Raw genomic sequence first — 12816 nt, forward strand, 5'->3', positions numbered from 1 at the left:
TAAATATTTATACCGGCCATTGAAACACGATTCGTACAGTACATATATCGATTTCACGTTTCCGTTTATAAATAAGAATCTGTCAATGTACCATTGAAAGAACATTGCATAGCTCGCTTGAAAATAACTTATATTTCATGTTCGACAGTCCTGTAAAAAATCGATGTTTTTTGTTAAACTGACGGGACCTCAAATTCGAACAACGTATGTTAGAAAATTTTAGATAAATTGACTCATAAAGTGCAGTATGACGTTTGTTCTACTGATAACGAGATTTATGTATGACAATTTCGAACATGTGATTTATCATTCGGTAGCGGGATGTTGGACGGTAGTCGAATGACAAATTTTCTTCACTGTGTTTTCCATCTGAAAGCTGTTGAAATTTGAAGCTGGAGGATTTTTAGGTTTTTAATTTGAATCTTTGGAAATTTGGGAAATTTAAGGATTTGGAGATTGGGAGATTTGGAGATTTGGGGTTTTGTAGATTTGGGAAATTTGGGGGGTTGGGTTTTTTGGGATTTAGGGATTTGAGAATTTGGTGATTTGAAAATTTGGAAATTTGGAGATTTGAGAACTTGAGAATTTAGAGATTTGGGATATTTGGGGATTTGGGTATTTAGAGATTTGACATACTGGAATTTGGAGATATTGGGATTTGGATATAGTAGAATTAGAGGATATTGGGATTTGGTGATTTGGAAATTTGGTGAGTTTTGAATTTAGCCATCTGAGAATTTATAAATTTTTGAAGTTGGAGATTTGGGGTTTTGTAAATTCGAGAACTTTGTGGAGCTGGATATTCAAGAATTTAGAAATTTAAAAATTAATGAATTTCTAGATTTGAGAAATTAGTCAATTTATGAACTCCAGAATTCGAACATTTGCTACAACTTCCCTATCTCTGTTTAACACTTCTCCGCCGATATCATCGCAGCTTTCCATATTGTATATTTTCTCCATATTTCTATCATTTCCAAGCTCAAATACCTGGATAACAATTTCATCTACCTGAAGCATTTCACATTTTACAATGCTTTTGCAGGAGCTTATTTTCGCTATGTCAAGAATGCAGTGTTTTGTAATTTCGCGGGTATCGCTCGTTCCATGAAAATCTGTACGGGATATACGAGTATCCGAGGTTTCGTTTCTAGGTCTGACGTTCTCGGGTTAACTAGTTTGCCCCAGGAATTACCGTATCGTCGTCGTTTGCGTAATTACGAAAATTTCAGTGTTTTGACAAGTGGTGTCATGGCACAATAGCGGTTGTCAATTAATCGCAAACACAAAGGTTGCAACGCGAATGGTACGGATGTCATCTCATGAGTTGGCGCGTAATGGACACGAAGTAAAAGAAGTCTATCCCTACCATGAATACTTCCTGCATTACATTTCAGCAAATAAAAATTAAAAAAAAATTTGTCAATTCATACATTTGAAAGTTTGTCAGTTCCCAAATTTGAAAATTTGTCAATTCTCAAATTTGAACGTCTCTAAATCTGAAAGACCGAAAAATGAAAATGAAATTAAAAAACTAAGAATTCACCGGTACAAATTTCGGCGAGCAAAAATATGTTTACGAAGGTTAATAAAACCGAACAAAGGATTACGAGTAAGTCTGCAAAATAATTACTCGGATCGATCGTGATTCTGCGAATTCATAAATTCCTCCACATTCGATAAATGCAATCGAATAAATATTCGTTTCGTAAAACGCTCCGAAAAACTCGTTTCTGTTGGTCGTAATCCCTCAGCTTTGTACCTTCATACGTCGTAAATTTTAAACATTTGTAGCACAAACATTTTTCACGCTGGATTACAAACGTAATCCCGCCATGTTCTTTTTTTCGTATTCGACGAAAAATAAAATCACACGTGGCGTCATACCGCCATTCAACAACAATAAACTGCAGACGCGCGTAGAATTTTCGACGATAGTATTATTGTAAAAAATCGCAATAATGCGTTACTTACTTGACGATGAATGCAATGATTTTATAAATAGCAGGTCTGTACAAACGTCAACCTTGACAGGCATAAATTTGAATGTATCGTCATTCAAATCGGAAACAGCCCACGCACGACACGCGTTGAGATGTTCTTCTTTTCATTGTTTCACTTATATCTTTTACGAACAACTCAATGTTGACAGAAGACAGTATTAAAACCAGATTATGACTAATTGCAGTAAATTTTTATTACACGGAAAAAGAATGTATGTGTAAATTGGCGAATATTTTCAGGCAGACAATTCTGATAAAAAATTGTAATAATATTAAATTATAATTTTTAGAAATTAAGCTTCTCTTGGAATTTGTAGATTGACTAAAATGTATGAATAAAATGTTTCACGGAATATTAAATATTTCATATTGCATTAATTAAAAGTTGTTCAATTTAAATTTGCAAATTGACGAATATTCATAGAAAAAATCCTACGATTGATTAGATATTTATATTCAAACTAAACGACAGTGTACAATTATTATGTAACAAATGATACGAAATAATAGTTTTGTACTCGAACGTTTAGTCATAGACGAAAAACATCACGAATCACAAAGCAAAATAACAGTTCAGATGATTCGTAATCCGCCCACATTTTAATATTGCTAATAACACTGTCACAGGATTTCGAATATCCTTTTCTTCTCCATCTATCGTGTTTCCAAACGGGAATGAAATATAAATCGGATAATGTCAACTCCGATGTTGTACAGTGACGAGTGATGTTAACGTGACGTATTACCAGTGGAAAACATAATATGCGTCTCATCATTTGCATACAATACTAGACAATTTGAGCATCGGATACGGTAACATTATTACAGCGCTTTATTTGAATTCAATGGGTCCTTGATAAGATTTCGTTGATATCGTATTACAGGAATGTTTAATAAGCTCGTTTCATGATTCCTCATTAACATTACTAAATTAATGGGGCAGTAAATTTGTTCGTTTCTCGATTAAACAGAAATTGGTAATGTATGCATTTTAATTTCACTGTTTCGTTATTTGTGCATTGCATTTAGATTGTTATGTCGCGAAATTATCGTGTATTTTAATTCCAAGAGTTGAATAATGTTCGCGATTGTTGAATGAAAGTGAAAAAATTATGTCGCTGAATAAAATCAGTGGGTTAGTGACCAAAATGCCACACGAAAAAGATTGGAACTTGAACATTTTTTAACTAATTTCATTTTGCTAATTTTTTGGAAGTTTGCGTGTGATCAGGGTCATTGTATAGAAATAATATATATAATAATTTTTTCCAAATTTATATTTTTATATTTATGTATAATAGCAACCCTTGACAGTGAAGTAAGTTTTGTTTGATGAACATGATAGTTGCTGTAATTTCCAGTTGTTGATTATATGTATAATCTGTAAATATATCTAACAATATGTAATACCTCTTTAATACACAGAGTAATTTGTAAAAGACATGTAACTTTTTTATTTTTTCTCTTCAGTTAATAACGCTCATTTATGTCTACATAACTAATTAGATGTACTATGAAATTAATGATACTTTCATTTAAATTTTCTTGATGTTGCAAAATTTATACCTGTGCAGCGAAGGGTTAAGGATTGCAGGGTCACAAGCAAACGTACAGTCAGGAACAAATTTAGTTTCCTTAGGAAAAACAGTAACGTAGTTGATAGTTCCATTACTCGTTTGACTATGAAATTTGCACAAACTTTGAAATTTTTTAATGTAAACGGGATTTGGAAATTTTGGAATTGGGATATTTGGAAATTTGGAGTTTGAGAGTTTATATCGCCTCAATTGGAAAGAATGCACTTAGGTCTGATTAGTCCCGCAAATCTTGATCAAACTACAAAATATCACCTACACTGTTGACCCTGCTGCTTTCGGTCAAATTGTCGTACCCAAAGTCAGTCAAAATCGATTTGAAACGAATACTAGAAGTGCATTCTTTCCTTATCCTGAACATTCCCAATATCGAAAGGAAACGTTGTATCCGAGTGTACTATCGCTGGAACCCACGACGTTCCATTTTTGGTTGTCAACCCGTTCGAACCCTAAAAATAGTGTCTCGCCGGTGTGAACGGTGCAGTGTCTGTCTCGTGGTAAAACGAAAACGCGAACCTGGTCTCCGTAGGCGTTGGACGATACGTGCAGACGCTTTTGTGTCCACTTACCAGAGGTGAAAACGAAACGTGGAGATAGGCGGGAAACAGACATACGTGTTTCCTGTGGCAAAAGAACGAGGAGGAGCATCCCTGGCGAGAAGCGTGGGTTCATTCAGTGAGGCGCGATCCCGATTTTTGCCTGTCGACGGTCGCCAATATAATATGCCCATGTACGTACGTCTCCGTGTGGGTGGAAATATGACGATAAACCGGTGGGTGGGTCCGGCTTCGGGTTTTGTTGTTCCTTTGGGTTGCTTCGTAGCTCGTTCTTTCTCGTCCGTGACGGTAATCGACGATATTCGAACCTGGAGAGCTTCCGCAGGGCTTTGTACTCGCCGATAAATTGCTATACTACTCTATATTCTTTCTGAACGGACTGGGAAATATTTAGGGAAACTGGGGCACATGTGGGCAGTTTGCTGTCTTAAATATGTTATAGTCATAATACAGAGTTCTCGGTACGATTATGATTAGATATTGGGTACATTTAGTGGCATTTGATGTATTTATTCCAGGAACATTTCATCAGTTAAGATGTCGAAAAATGGCTCTTGACTAAGTTATCTCAAAATGTGAACACTTTTTTGGAGAGAGCCACAATTTGAAGGGTAGATGAAAAAAATTTGTAGCTAGTGACTGTGCATACTTTACTTGCATACATAAAGCATTCTTTTCCTTTTTCCCAAATTAAATTATATTTTAATTGAGAATTATTAATAGGTACACCTGGTATCTATACGATTCAGGTCTGTACAGAATTATCCCATGTCGGTACAATATGTACAATTGTTGCAATTGTTTATGCAATATATCCGATTATATATCCGGTTCATGCAATATATGCAATTGTTTAATTATTGACAGATGATTAGCGTGATATATCATTCTGGTCTTACCGCTTTGAATTCCCCTTTAATGCCCTCATAATATGAATATTTGATCCTTGTCGGTTTTGGTCTGCCAAAATTATCATCCGCCAAGATCTCTGAGGCTAAAATCTCTGTCAGGAATCTTTTTGAACAATCTCACTCTTTCATCCATATCAGAATCTATTACACACTAGAAATCTTTTGCTGTTTGTACTGCATTTTATCTCCGTAAAAATACATATTTTCATGATTTCAAATAGTGTTTGAAATGATTATATAGAATAGACATTGTATATATACGTACTGCTTTAGTATGTCTCCCTCGTATCCCTGTTATCGTTGTTTGTTTCCGTCGATTAAAATCTTCATTGTTTTCCAAATGGAAAAAAATTAAATTGATTAACACAGAATGTATTGTAACATTGCGATAGCGTATTCCGGTCTTGTTTGTATAGTACTTGAATATGTTTATTGATATCTGATGATGTATTACATATGAGCTTTGGTACATTCTACAGATGCAGACATTATGAGATCAGCATGAAAAATAATGGAACATAATAAATTGTTAGAAAGGAACGAAAACAGATTCTTTGGGAAATTTTCAAATCTCCATATCGTGTACATATGGATATTCTAAGTTTTGTTGTAACTAATGTTTTTTTTTATTATAAATTTAGTTCATCCAATGAAGAATATGAAGTATAAATCTTATTTTATTTCTTTTTGTTTTCGTACATTGTAATATTGTAATTTTTTATTTTCGTTCTGTAGAGATTTAAGATCGGCTGCGCGAGTACGATTGCTTCAACTTTGATCTATTTATTTCCGTTGCATGACCAGGTTCAATAGGCAATCAGCAGATCAGCGTTATTACTACCTTATGATTGGAAAGCACATTCCTTGCATTGTTTCCTAGAAATCGAAGGTCACTTGGAAATAATACACATGAAGTAATATGCCAATTATACATGTGTACACCGAGTAAAAGGTAGTCATTTTATCAATTACAAAATGTTGCTATCTTCTGAACACTGATTCGTGTGAAACACTTGTGTCTATAGTCTTATTAAAGGTTCTGGTGATATTTAGAGTTCTAAGTGAGTCAAATTAAAGTAACAAATTTTTGAGTTTAAAAAGTTTCCAGTTATTAAATTTATAAAGATTCTTAAATCCTTAAATTTTATAATAAAATTAACATTTTTAAATTTATTCAAATTTAGACGACTCTTAAGGAAGAATTTATTAACTCATCTGTAATACTCGATAAAAAAAGAAGCAACTCTATAATTCTTAGATTTTTTTACAATATTCATTAGTGATATCTAGATAATACAAAATGTGCATATAATTTAGAATATAAAATTAGGAATGCAATGTTGATATTTATTTGTATGTGATTATTACAGTGTCTGAGTCTAAAGATCAAATAAAAGTATCATTTTCTTTTTCTGTACACTTTGTCATGTTTTATAACGAACGAGAGGGGATACCATTTTGTAGGTCACCATTACAAGCAGGACTTGTCTCGGTACCATTACATCATCGTCAAAATTAACATCACTAAATCTGCATACTTAGTCATTGCAGTGAATTCCTTGTTTGTGTACGGCGCCTGCATAATTACTGTGCATAGTGCACATTTTTTCAAAATACAATTTACAACTGTTTAAAAAAAAGTAACTGCTACCATGACATCAATTAACTCTTTGACGGTCCAGATTATTTTCATCATTTAGTTTCATTTAGTTCAATTAGTTCAATTAGCATATTTCATTTTTCTGCAAAGCGGACCAGTTCTGTACGGTATGAATACATTCATTTCTGGAATGCATTTTGTACCGGGAGAATTTTAAAGTTTCCGGTAATTATCTGAAAAGGGAGGCATTAAATTGTAATATTTAATTATACAAAATTGTATTAATTAAACATTCACTTCGCTTTTATCGTCGTTTTACTGTAAAGTTCAATTTCATTGCATTGGCAACTTATTAATGAGCGAACGTGACAATCGTGTTTACTGACTTCATTATATAAGTATGAAATTTATGAAACACCTCGAGGCGATGATTTATCCCCCACCATAAAATAGCACTAGCTAACTGAATTATGAACTTCGAGATGCCAATTCCACTTTCTTAATAATTCTTTATAACATTTCTATAGTTACTTTACATGTAGCTAGATATGTTACATATGTTACATTCTAGATGTAGTTATACATTAGAGTGCACATGTAGTTACACTCCACATGTCACACTCCACATGTAGTTACACTCTACATGTTACACTTCACATGTTATACTTCATATGCAGCTACACTTCATATGTAGTTACACTCCACATGTTATACTTCACATGTGGATACACTCCATATGTTACCCTTCACATGTAGTTACACTCCACACGTTACACTTCATATGTAGTTACACTCCACATGTTATACTCCACATGTAGATACACTCCATATGTTACCCTTCACATGTAGATACACTCCACATGTTATACTACATATGTAGTTACATTCTACACGTTATACTCCACATGTAGATACACTCCATATGTTACCTTTCACAATTAGATACACTTCACATGTTATACTACATATGTAGTTACATTCTACACGTTACACTCCACATGTAGAGTACACAAATTTTCAAGTTAACCAAATGCTGTTTCGAGTTGCACTCCACATACGATCACAAATACATACAAATTTTCACGTAATATAACTCCTTGCCCTTGCAATATCGTATCACACTCATGACACACACTACAATTAGAATATAATAAGCCAGACCCGTATCCTCCTCGCAATTGAATTTTGTGTTAACTCGTAATCATAATTTATACAATCAAGTATTAGACAAAATGTGCTTAAAATTTCTTTAATTATCTCAACGTTATAACAAAAATTACATAGTTTTGAATGACATTCTAGAAAATTCTAGGCTAAAAGGCTAACTCGATTTAGAGTATCAAATCAATATTCTCGTAAGAATATAATTTTCTTGCGATCCTCGTTAACCTACAGATACTTTCTTCGTGTTTGTCCCCGTTTATTAACCTAGTGACGTTATCTATTTGTTATTCCTGGCACGTTGTTTGTATGATTCTTTCTGCGGTATAAAGGCTCGCCAAAAAAGCATGGAAATCATAGTCAACGAGTTTCCAAGAAATTGTAGCCAAGCAGTAACAACTGGTTGTCAATTGTGAAAGTTCAGTTGTTTGTCGGCATACATCGTAGGCACATTGAGAATACCAGGTGTATCGGTCAACGTTACGTTGTTCTACAATCTTGGCCAAGTTTCCTTTCAACTGACTTTTAACCCTTCTGACTCAACGTTATGCTATACAGGGTGTCTCATAACTAGTGTAGGTCCCAGAAACTTGTGATAAGGGAGGTTTCTCCTTGCAAAAATGGGGTTTGAAGCTTTGGGTAGGCTTAATAATTCAAATATAAAGCTTCGAACCTTATTTTTGCAGAAGAAAAAGTTATTCAGAATCACATCCCCTACCCATTTTCGGGACCTACACTAGTCCTGTATACATCTATTAACACAGCAGCAGCTTTTGTACCGGTGAGGTAACATTAATATATTCGAAATACATGCACATCATTTTGAACTGAAGTGTTATTTTAACGAACGTCAACAGTATTAATATAATAGACGATTTGTAAAGTACGATCACGTGTGGTCGGAGTGCACGTATATGCGTCATACATGTATGTTGCACATATGAATGCAATTTATAGCGTATTGTATATAATAGAGGTTCGTGGATTTTATGGAGACCTGAGATAATCACCAGTATTTTAGAGTACCCAAATTTCCAAATTTCCAATAGCTCAAAATTCCTAACGTTATAACGAACTACCACTCTCAGATCCATTCGATAGTTCAACTATGCATTCCCTTATCTTAATATAAATATTACCGTAACGCAAAATTCCGCGGCGCAAGAATCCGATACCTAAATTTCATCCCCGGAGCGGAAAACAGTATCGATATTTCAGAAGTTCATTGACCGTGAGTTAGCTCGCGAATCGTTCAACTTTCAAACTAGCCGCAGAAATTACCCTCTTCCATTTACAGCGGTATTTTTAACCCTCCATATATCCTCCCTATGTTCCATATTTTTTGCCAGCCAGGAAGTAACGTCAGGTTCGCGTTCGAACTTTTACCAACACTCTGAACCGAGATATCAAAGACGAGCGAGCTTCATCAGCCAGTTCTATATTTCTCTCGAGAAATGCAGGAACGTTCGATAAGCAAAGATTGATTTATTCGTGACACACCCCGTGTGCAACGGCCCAGGTGGCAGACTAATATGCGTCTAGGGGAAAATTCACGATCAAGATCTGACATAGTCGTCCGTTCTCGAAGTCTCGTCGTGAACGACATGTTTAAAAGTGTCTCTACAGTTCGCTGTTTGAAAATAAATCTGATTGAATTACCGGTTCTGTCGGGTTTACCATTTGTATCTGCTTGGTATTTTTTCACTAATCGAGTGCTATCCGCCGATTTATGCGTGACAACTGTATTTGCCTTTGATAGTGGTAATTACGACGTAACATTTTTCGCGGAACGTCTGGTTTCATGAAACGCTTGGAAGAACTTGTGATATAGGTCAGACAAGTTTTCGCACTAGGGAATATTCAGTCATTTCGTGTCTTGCATATTGGGTTTAATTTTCTAAATAAATTTCAAGCTTTGTAACTGCGAATTTTATTTTTGGAAACTTTAGGTATACATCTTAGGTTCTACTTGTTAAGGCATTTTAAACTACTTCAGGATCTCAACTTCAAGGATTTTAGCTATTTAAAATAGGATCAAATTTTTGTTACACTATATTCATCTAACTGTATTCTTATAATCTTGGTTTTTATTTTTACAAGAATATTTAATATAAATCAGTTGAGATGAGTTCTTCAGGAATTAGCACTTTTATCTTAGCATCAAAAATGTGTGGCTTAAATCTATTATAGGCAAGTTTGAATAATTTTTAATTTTTACACTGTATTTATTTTATAAAGTGCAGTCCTCATGTTCTCAAAAACGTTTCCTATAAAATCTCTAAAATAAACCAATAAATTTTTTGATGTACAGTGTTTCAAATAAAGTTGAGCATCGAGATTACAGATTAAAAACCGATGATGCGGCGTACAGAGTAACCGAACAAATTTCGTTAAACCACTCTTTTTTGGTGCTTTTGAACGATCCAATCGATGTATCAAGGGTATCTTATTCAATATGACAGACCATGAAACTTTGAGTTATTAAATGTGCGCATTTTTACGTTGCACGTTAATTATCGATGGTGCGTGTTGTGCAAAAACTGTATCCCTCTTCTCGATGGCCTGATTTTAATATTTCATCGCAGCTGGTTGAAAGTCAACGTCGATTCATTCGAACGTTGCGAGGACGAATTAATTAATATCGTGGCGTGTGAATTGATGGCGAGGTGGGGTCACAGATGTTTGCTTCAGTTTGAACTTGCTAATGTTTCTCAAACATTAGACTTACGACTTTGATCGAATGACTTTTCACGGATAAATTTTAATAAATTGACGCTTTGAATTTTTACATTCACAAATTATAGAAATTTTCACATATGTTCGACTTATTATTTGGACACTGGTTAAATTTTCTAGTTTTGAACGTTTCTGAATTGTTAAATTCCTATGTTTTATAAGGAGATTTTCAAGTTCTCAAATTTTTCAAATACCTAAATTCACGAGTTTTCCAAGTTCTTAAATTTTCAAACTCAAATACCTCAGTCACTTAAATACCAAAATTGCCAGATTTCAAAATTTCTTAGATTTTCTAAATTTCTTAAATTTCATTCGAATGCCCGTTGTTTTCACACGTTGGAAAATTTCATTCAGAATTAAATTAGATCCAGAAAGATAGCACTAAGCACGGATTAGTTTATCCGGGGATTAAATGTATACCTAACTTTGAATCTCGTGCGATAAAAGGATAAATTGCACTTGATAGTGCAACGTGAACGAAACTGATCTTTTTGTTTTCTTTTTTTTCTTGTTTAGGTCGAATCGGTGGATTTGGCATTAAAGATCTTGGATAAGTCGCAAATCAGGGGTAAAACATTGTCTGTACAGAGGGCAAAGTTTCAAATGAAGGGAGACGCGTACGATCCAGCCTTGAAACCGAAACGGAAAAAAAAGGATAAGGAACGACAGAAAAAGATCCACGAAAAGTAAGTCGCATTCAGGATCAGAATATTTTTTTTTCCTATTTATTTTTCGTTCGTTAATACTTGTATAATTGTACATCGTCGAAGCTGACCTACGGGCTGATCATTCTTTTTATTTTTATTGGTTACCTTTTTGTAATGCGTAAGATTAACAGAGTTAATGTTCGTACAAGTTTATTAATCATACTTGTGATGTAAGGGAATGAAATTATGATATAATCGAACTTATATATTTTACAACATACAGAGTTTATTTTTAAAAGACGAACATGTGATAAGAACATAAGAACGTAAGTATTATGTAAAGTAACAGAAAATTATTAATCTTATTTTTTTTGTATTAAACGAAGTTTAATGATTTCGTTAATATATTAAAATACACGTCTCATAAAGTCAGACAAAATTTACTAAAATATAAATGTTAAAATTGTTATTAATATTTCGTCAAATATTATTTAATTACATATTAAAAAGTTTACTTTACTACCTCTTGACTTCAGTATCTACCGAAGTAAAATGGAGGGAATAATGGAGTAAAGTGGTATCTTCGCTGCCATTATAGATTCTCTAAAATTTGATCATACAGTAAATAGTAGTTATAATAGAATTGCACAAGCATGTATTGTACGAGTTGAAGAAGAATATGATCAAAGGAAAGAGCGACAGTTTTTTTGTCGTCAGAATGCAAGAGGCATCTCGGAACGAGGCGAATTCTCACGCTCGGCTCTCCCGTAAAATTGTGTCTTAGAGCATTTCAAGCGTTTCTTTTCATTCATACCCGTTCATTCATCTTTTCGTGCTGGCAACCGTCAGAGAATGCGCATCCTACGGCTCTGTTCAATCTCGGAGAAATCAAGACACGCTTCATCCTTACGCTCGATTTACTTTAGTTACGGTATACACACGTTCTTGGCAAATATTCTGAAATGTTCTTTAACACATAGCAATATATCTCTCTGTATTGATCTGTCATTTGTCGTTTATTTCGCAAGGGGAAATCTTGCTCGTGTTCTATCGATTTCTTAATTTAAGTATACAGTCATGGTTGTTGAGAAATATTGAAATTTATACAAATAATTTATATAAATATTGAAAAAAGGTAGATGGATACAAGTTTATAGATATAGTGATTTGAAAGTGTGCACAGTGATACGAGAATCAGGAAACATAGGTGATTATGAATATAAAAATTTGAAGATACAGGTATTTAAAATATAGAAATTCAAAAATGTAGCTATCTCATACAAAAGTTAGAAAATATACAAATCTGCAAAATATGAAAACTGAGCATACAATACAGAAATACAGAAATTTGCATATTATTATAATAGACATGAAAAATATCGAAAAATATTCACAAAGTACTGAATAATTTATACAACAAGAAACCCAGTACATTTAAACAAAAATTCCTTAAAACGTAATTTAATCGATTGAACATTCAGCACTTTAACACTAAACATACTACTTAGAAAATTGTAATTTATATTTTTGATATTGCAGACCCGATGACTAAAAGTTACCCGAATCTTGACCGCCTAATTTCTGTAATAATATAATTTATAAGTCA

At 33.7% G+C, this 12816-nt stretch overlaps 1 protein-coding gene across 2 annotated transcripts in view; it reads left to right on the forward strand.

The window, feature by feature from the left end:
- The window catches only part of barc (RRM1_TatSF1_like and RRM2_TatSF1_like domain-containing protein barc), a 71440-nt gene that overhangs the window by 49269 nt on the left and 9355 nt on the right, over nucleotides 1-12816 (forward strand). For both annotated transcript variants that reach the window (XM_012280678.2, XM_012280677.2), the window contains exon 4: nucleotides 11080-11249. In XM_012280678.2, coding sequence (XP_012136068.1) covers nucleotides 11080-11249 — 170 coding nt within the window. The remainder of the gene's footprint in view (nucleotides 1-11079; nucleotides 11250-12816) is intronic.

The sequence above is a fragment of the Megachile rotundata genome, chromosome 1 (assembly GCF_050947335.1).
Source record: "Megachile rotundata isolate GNS110a chromosome 1, iyMegRotu1, whole genome shotgun sequence".
NCBI classification, from domain to species: domain Eukaryota; kingdom Metazoa; phylum Arthropoda; class Insecta; order Hymenoptera; family Megachilidae; genus Megachile; species Megachile rotundata.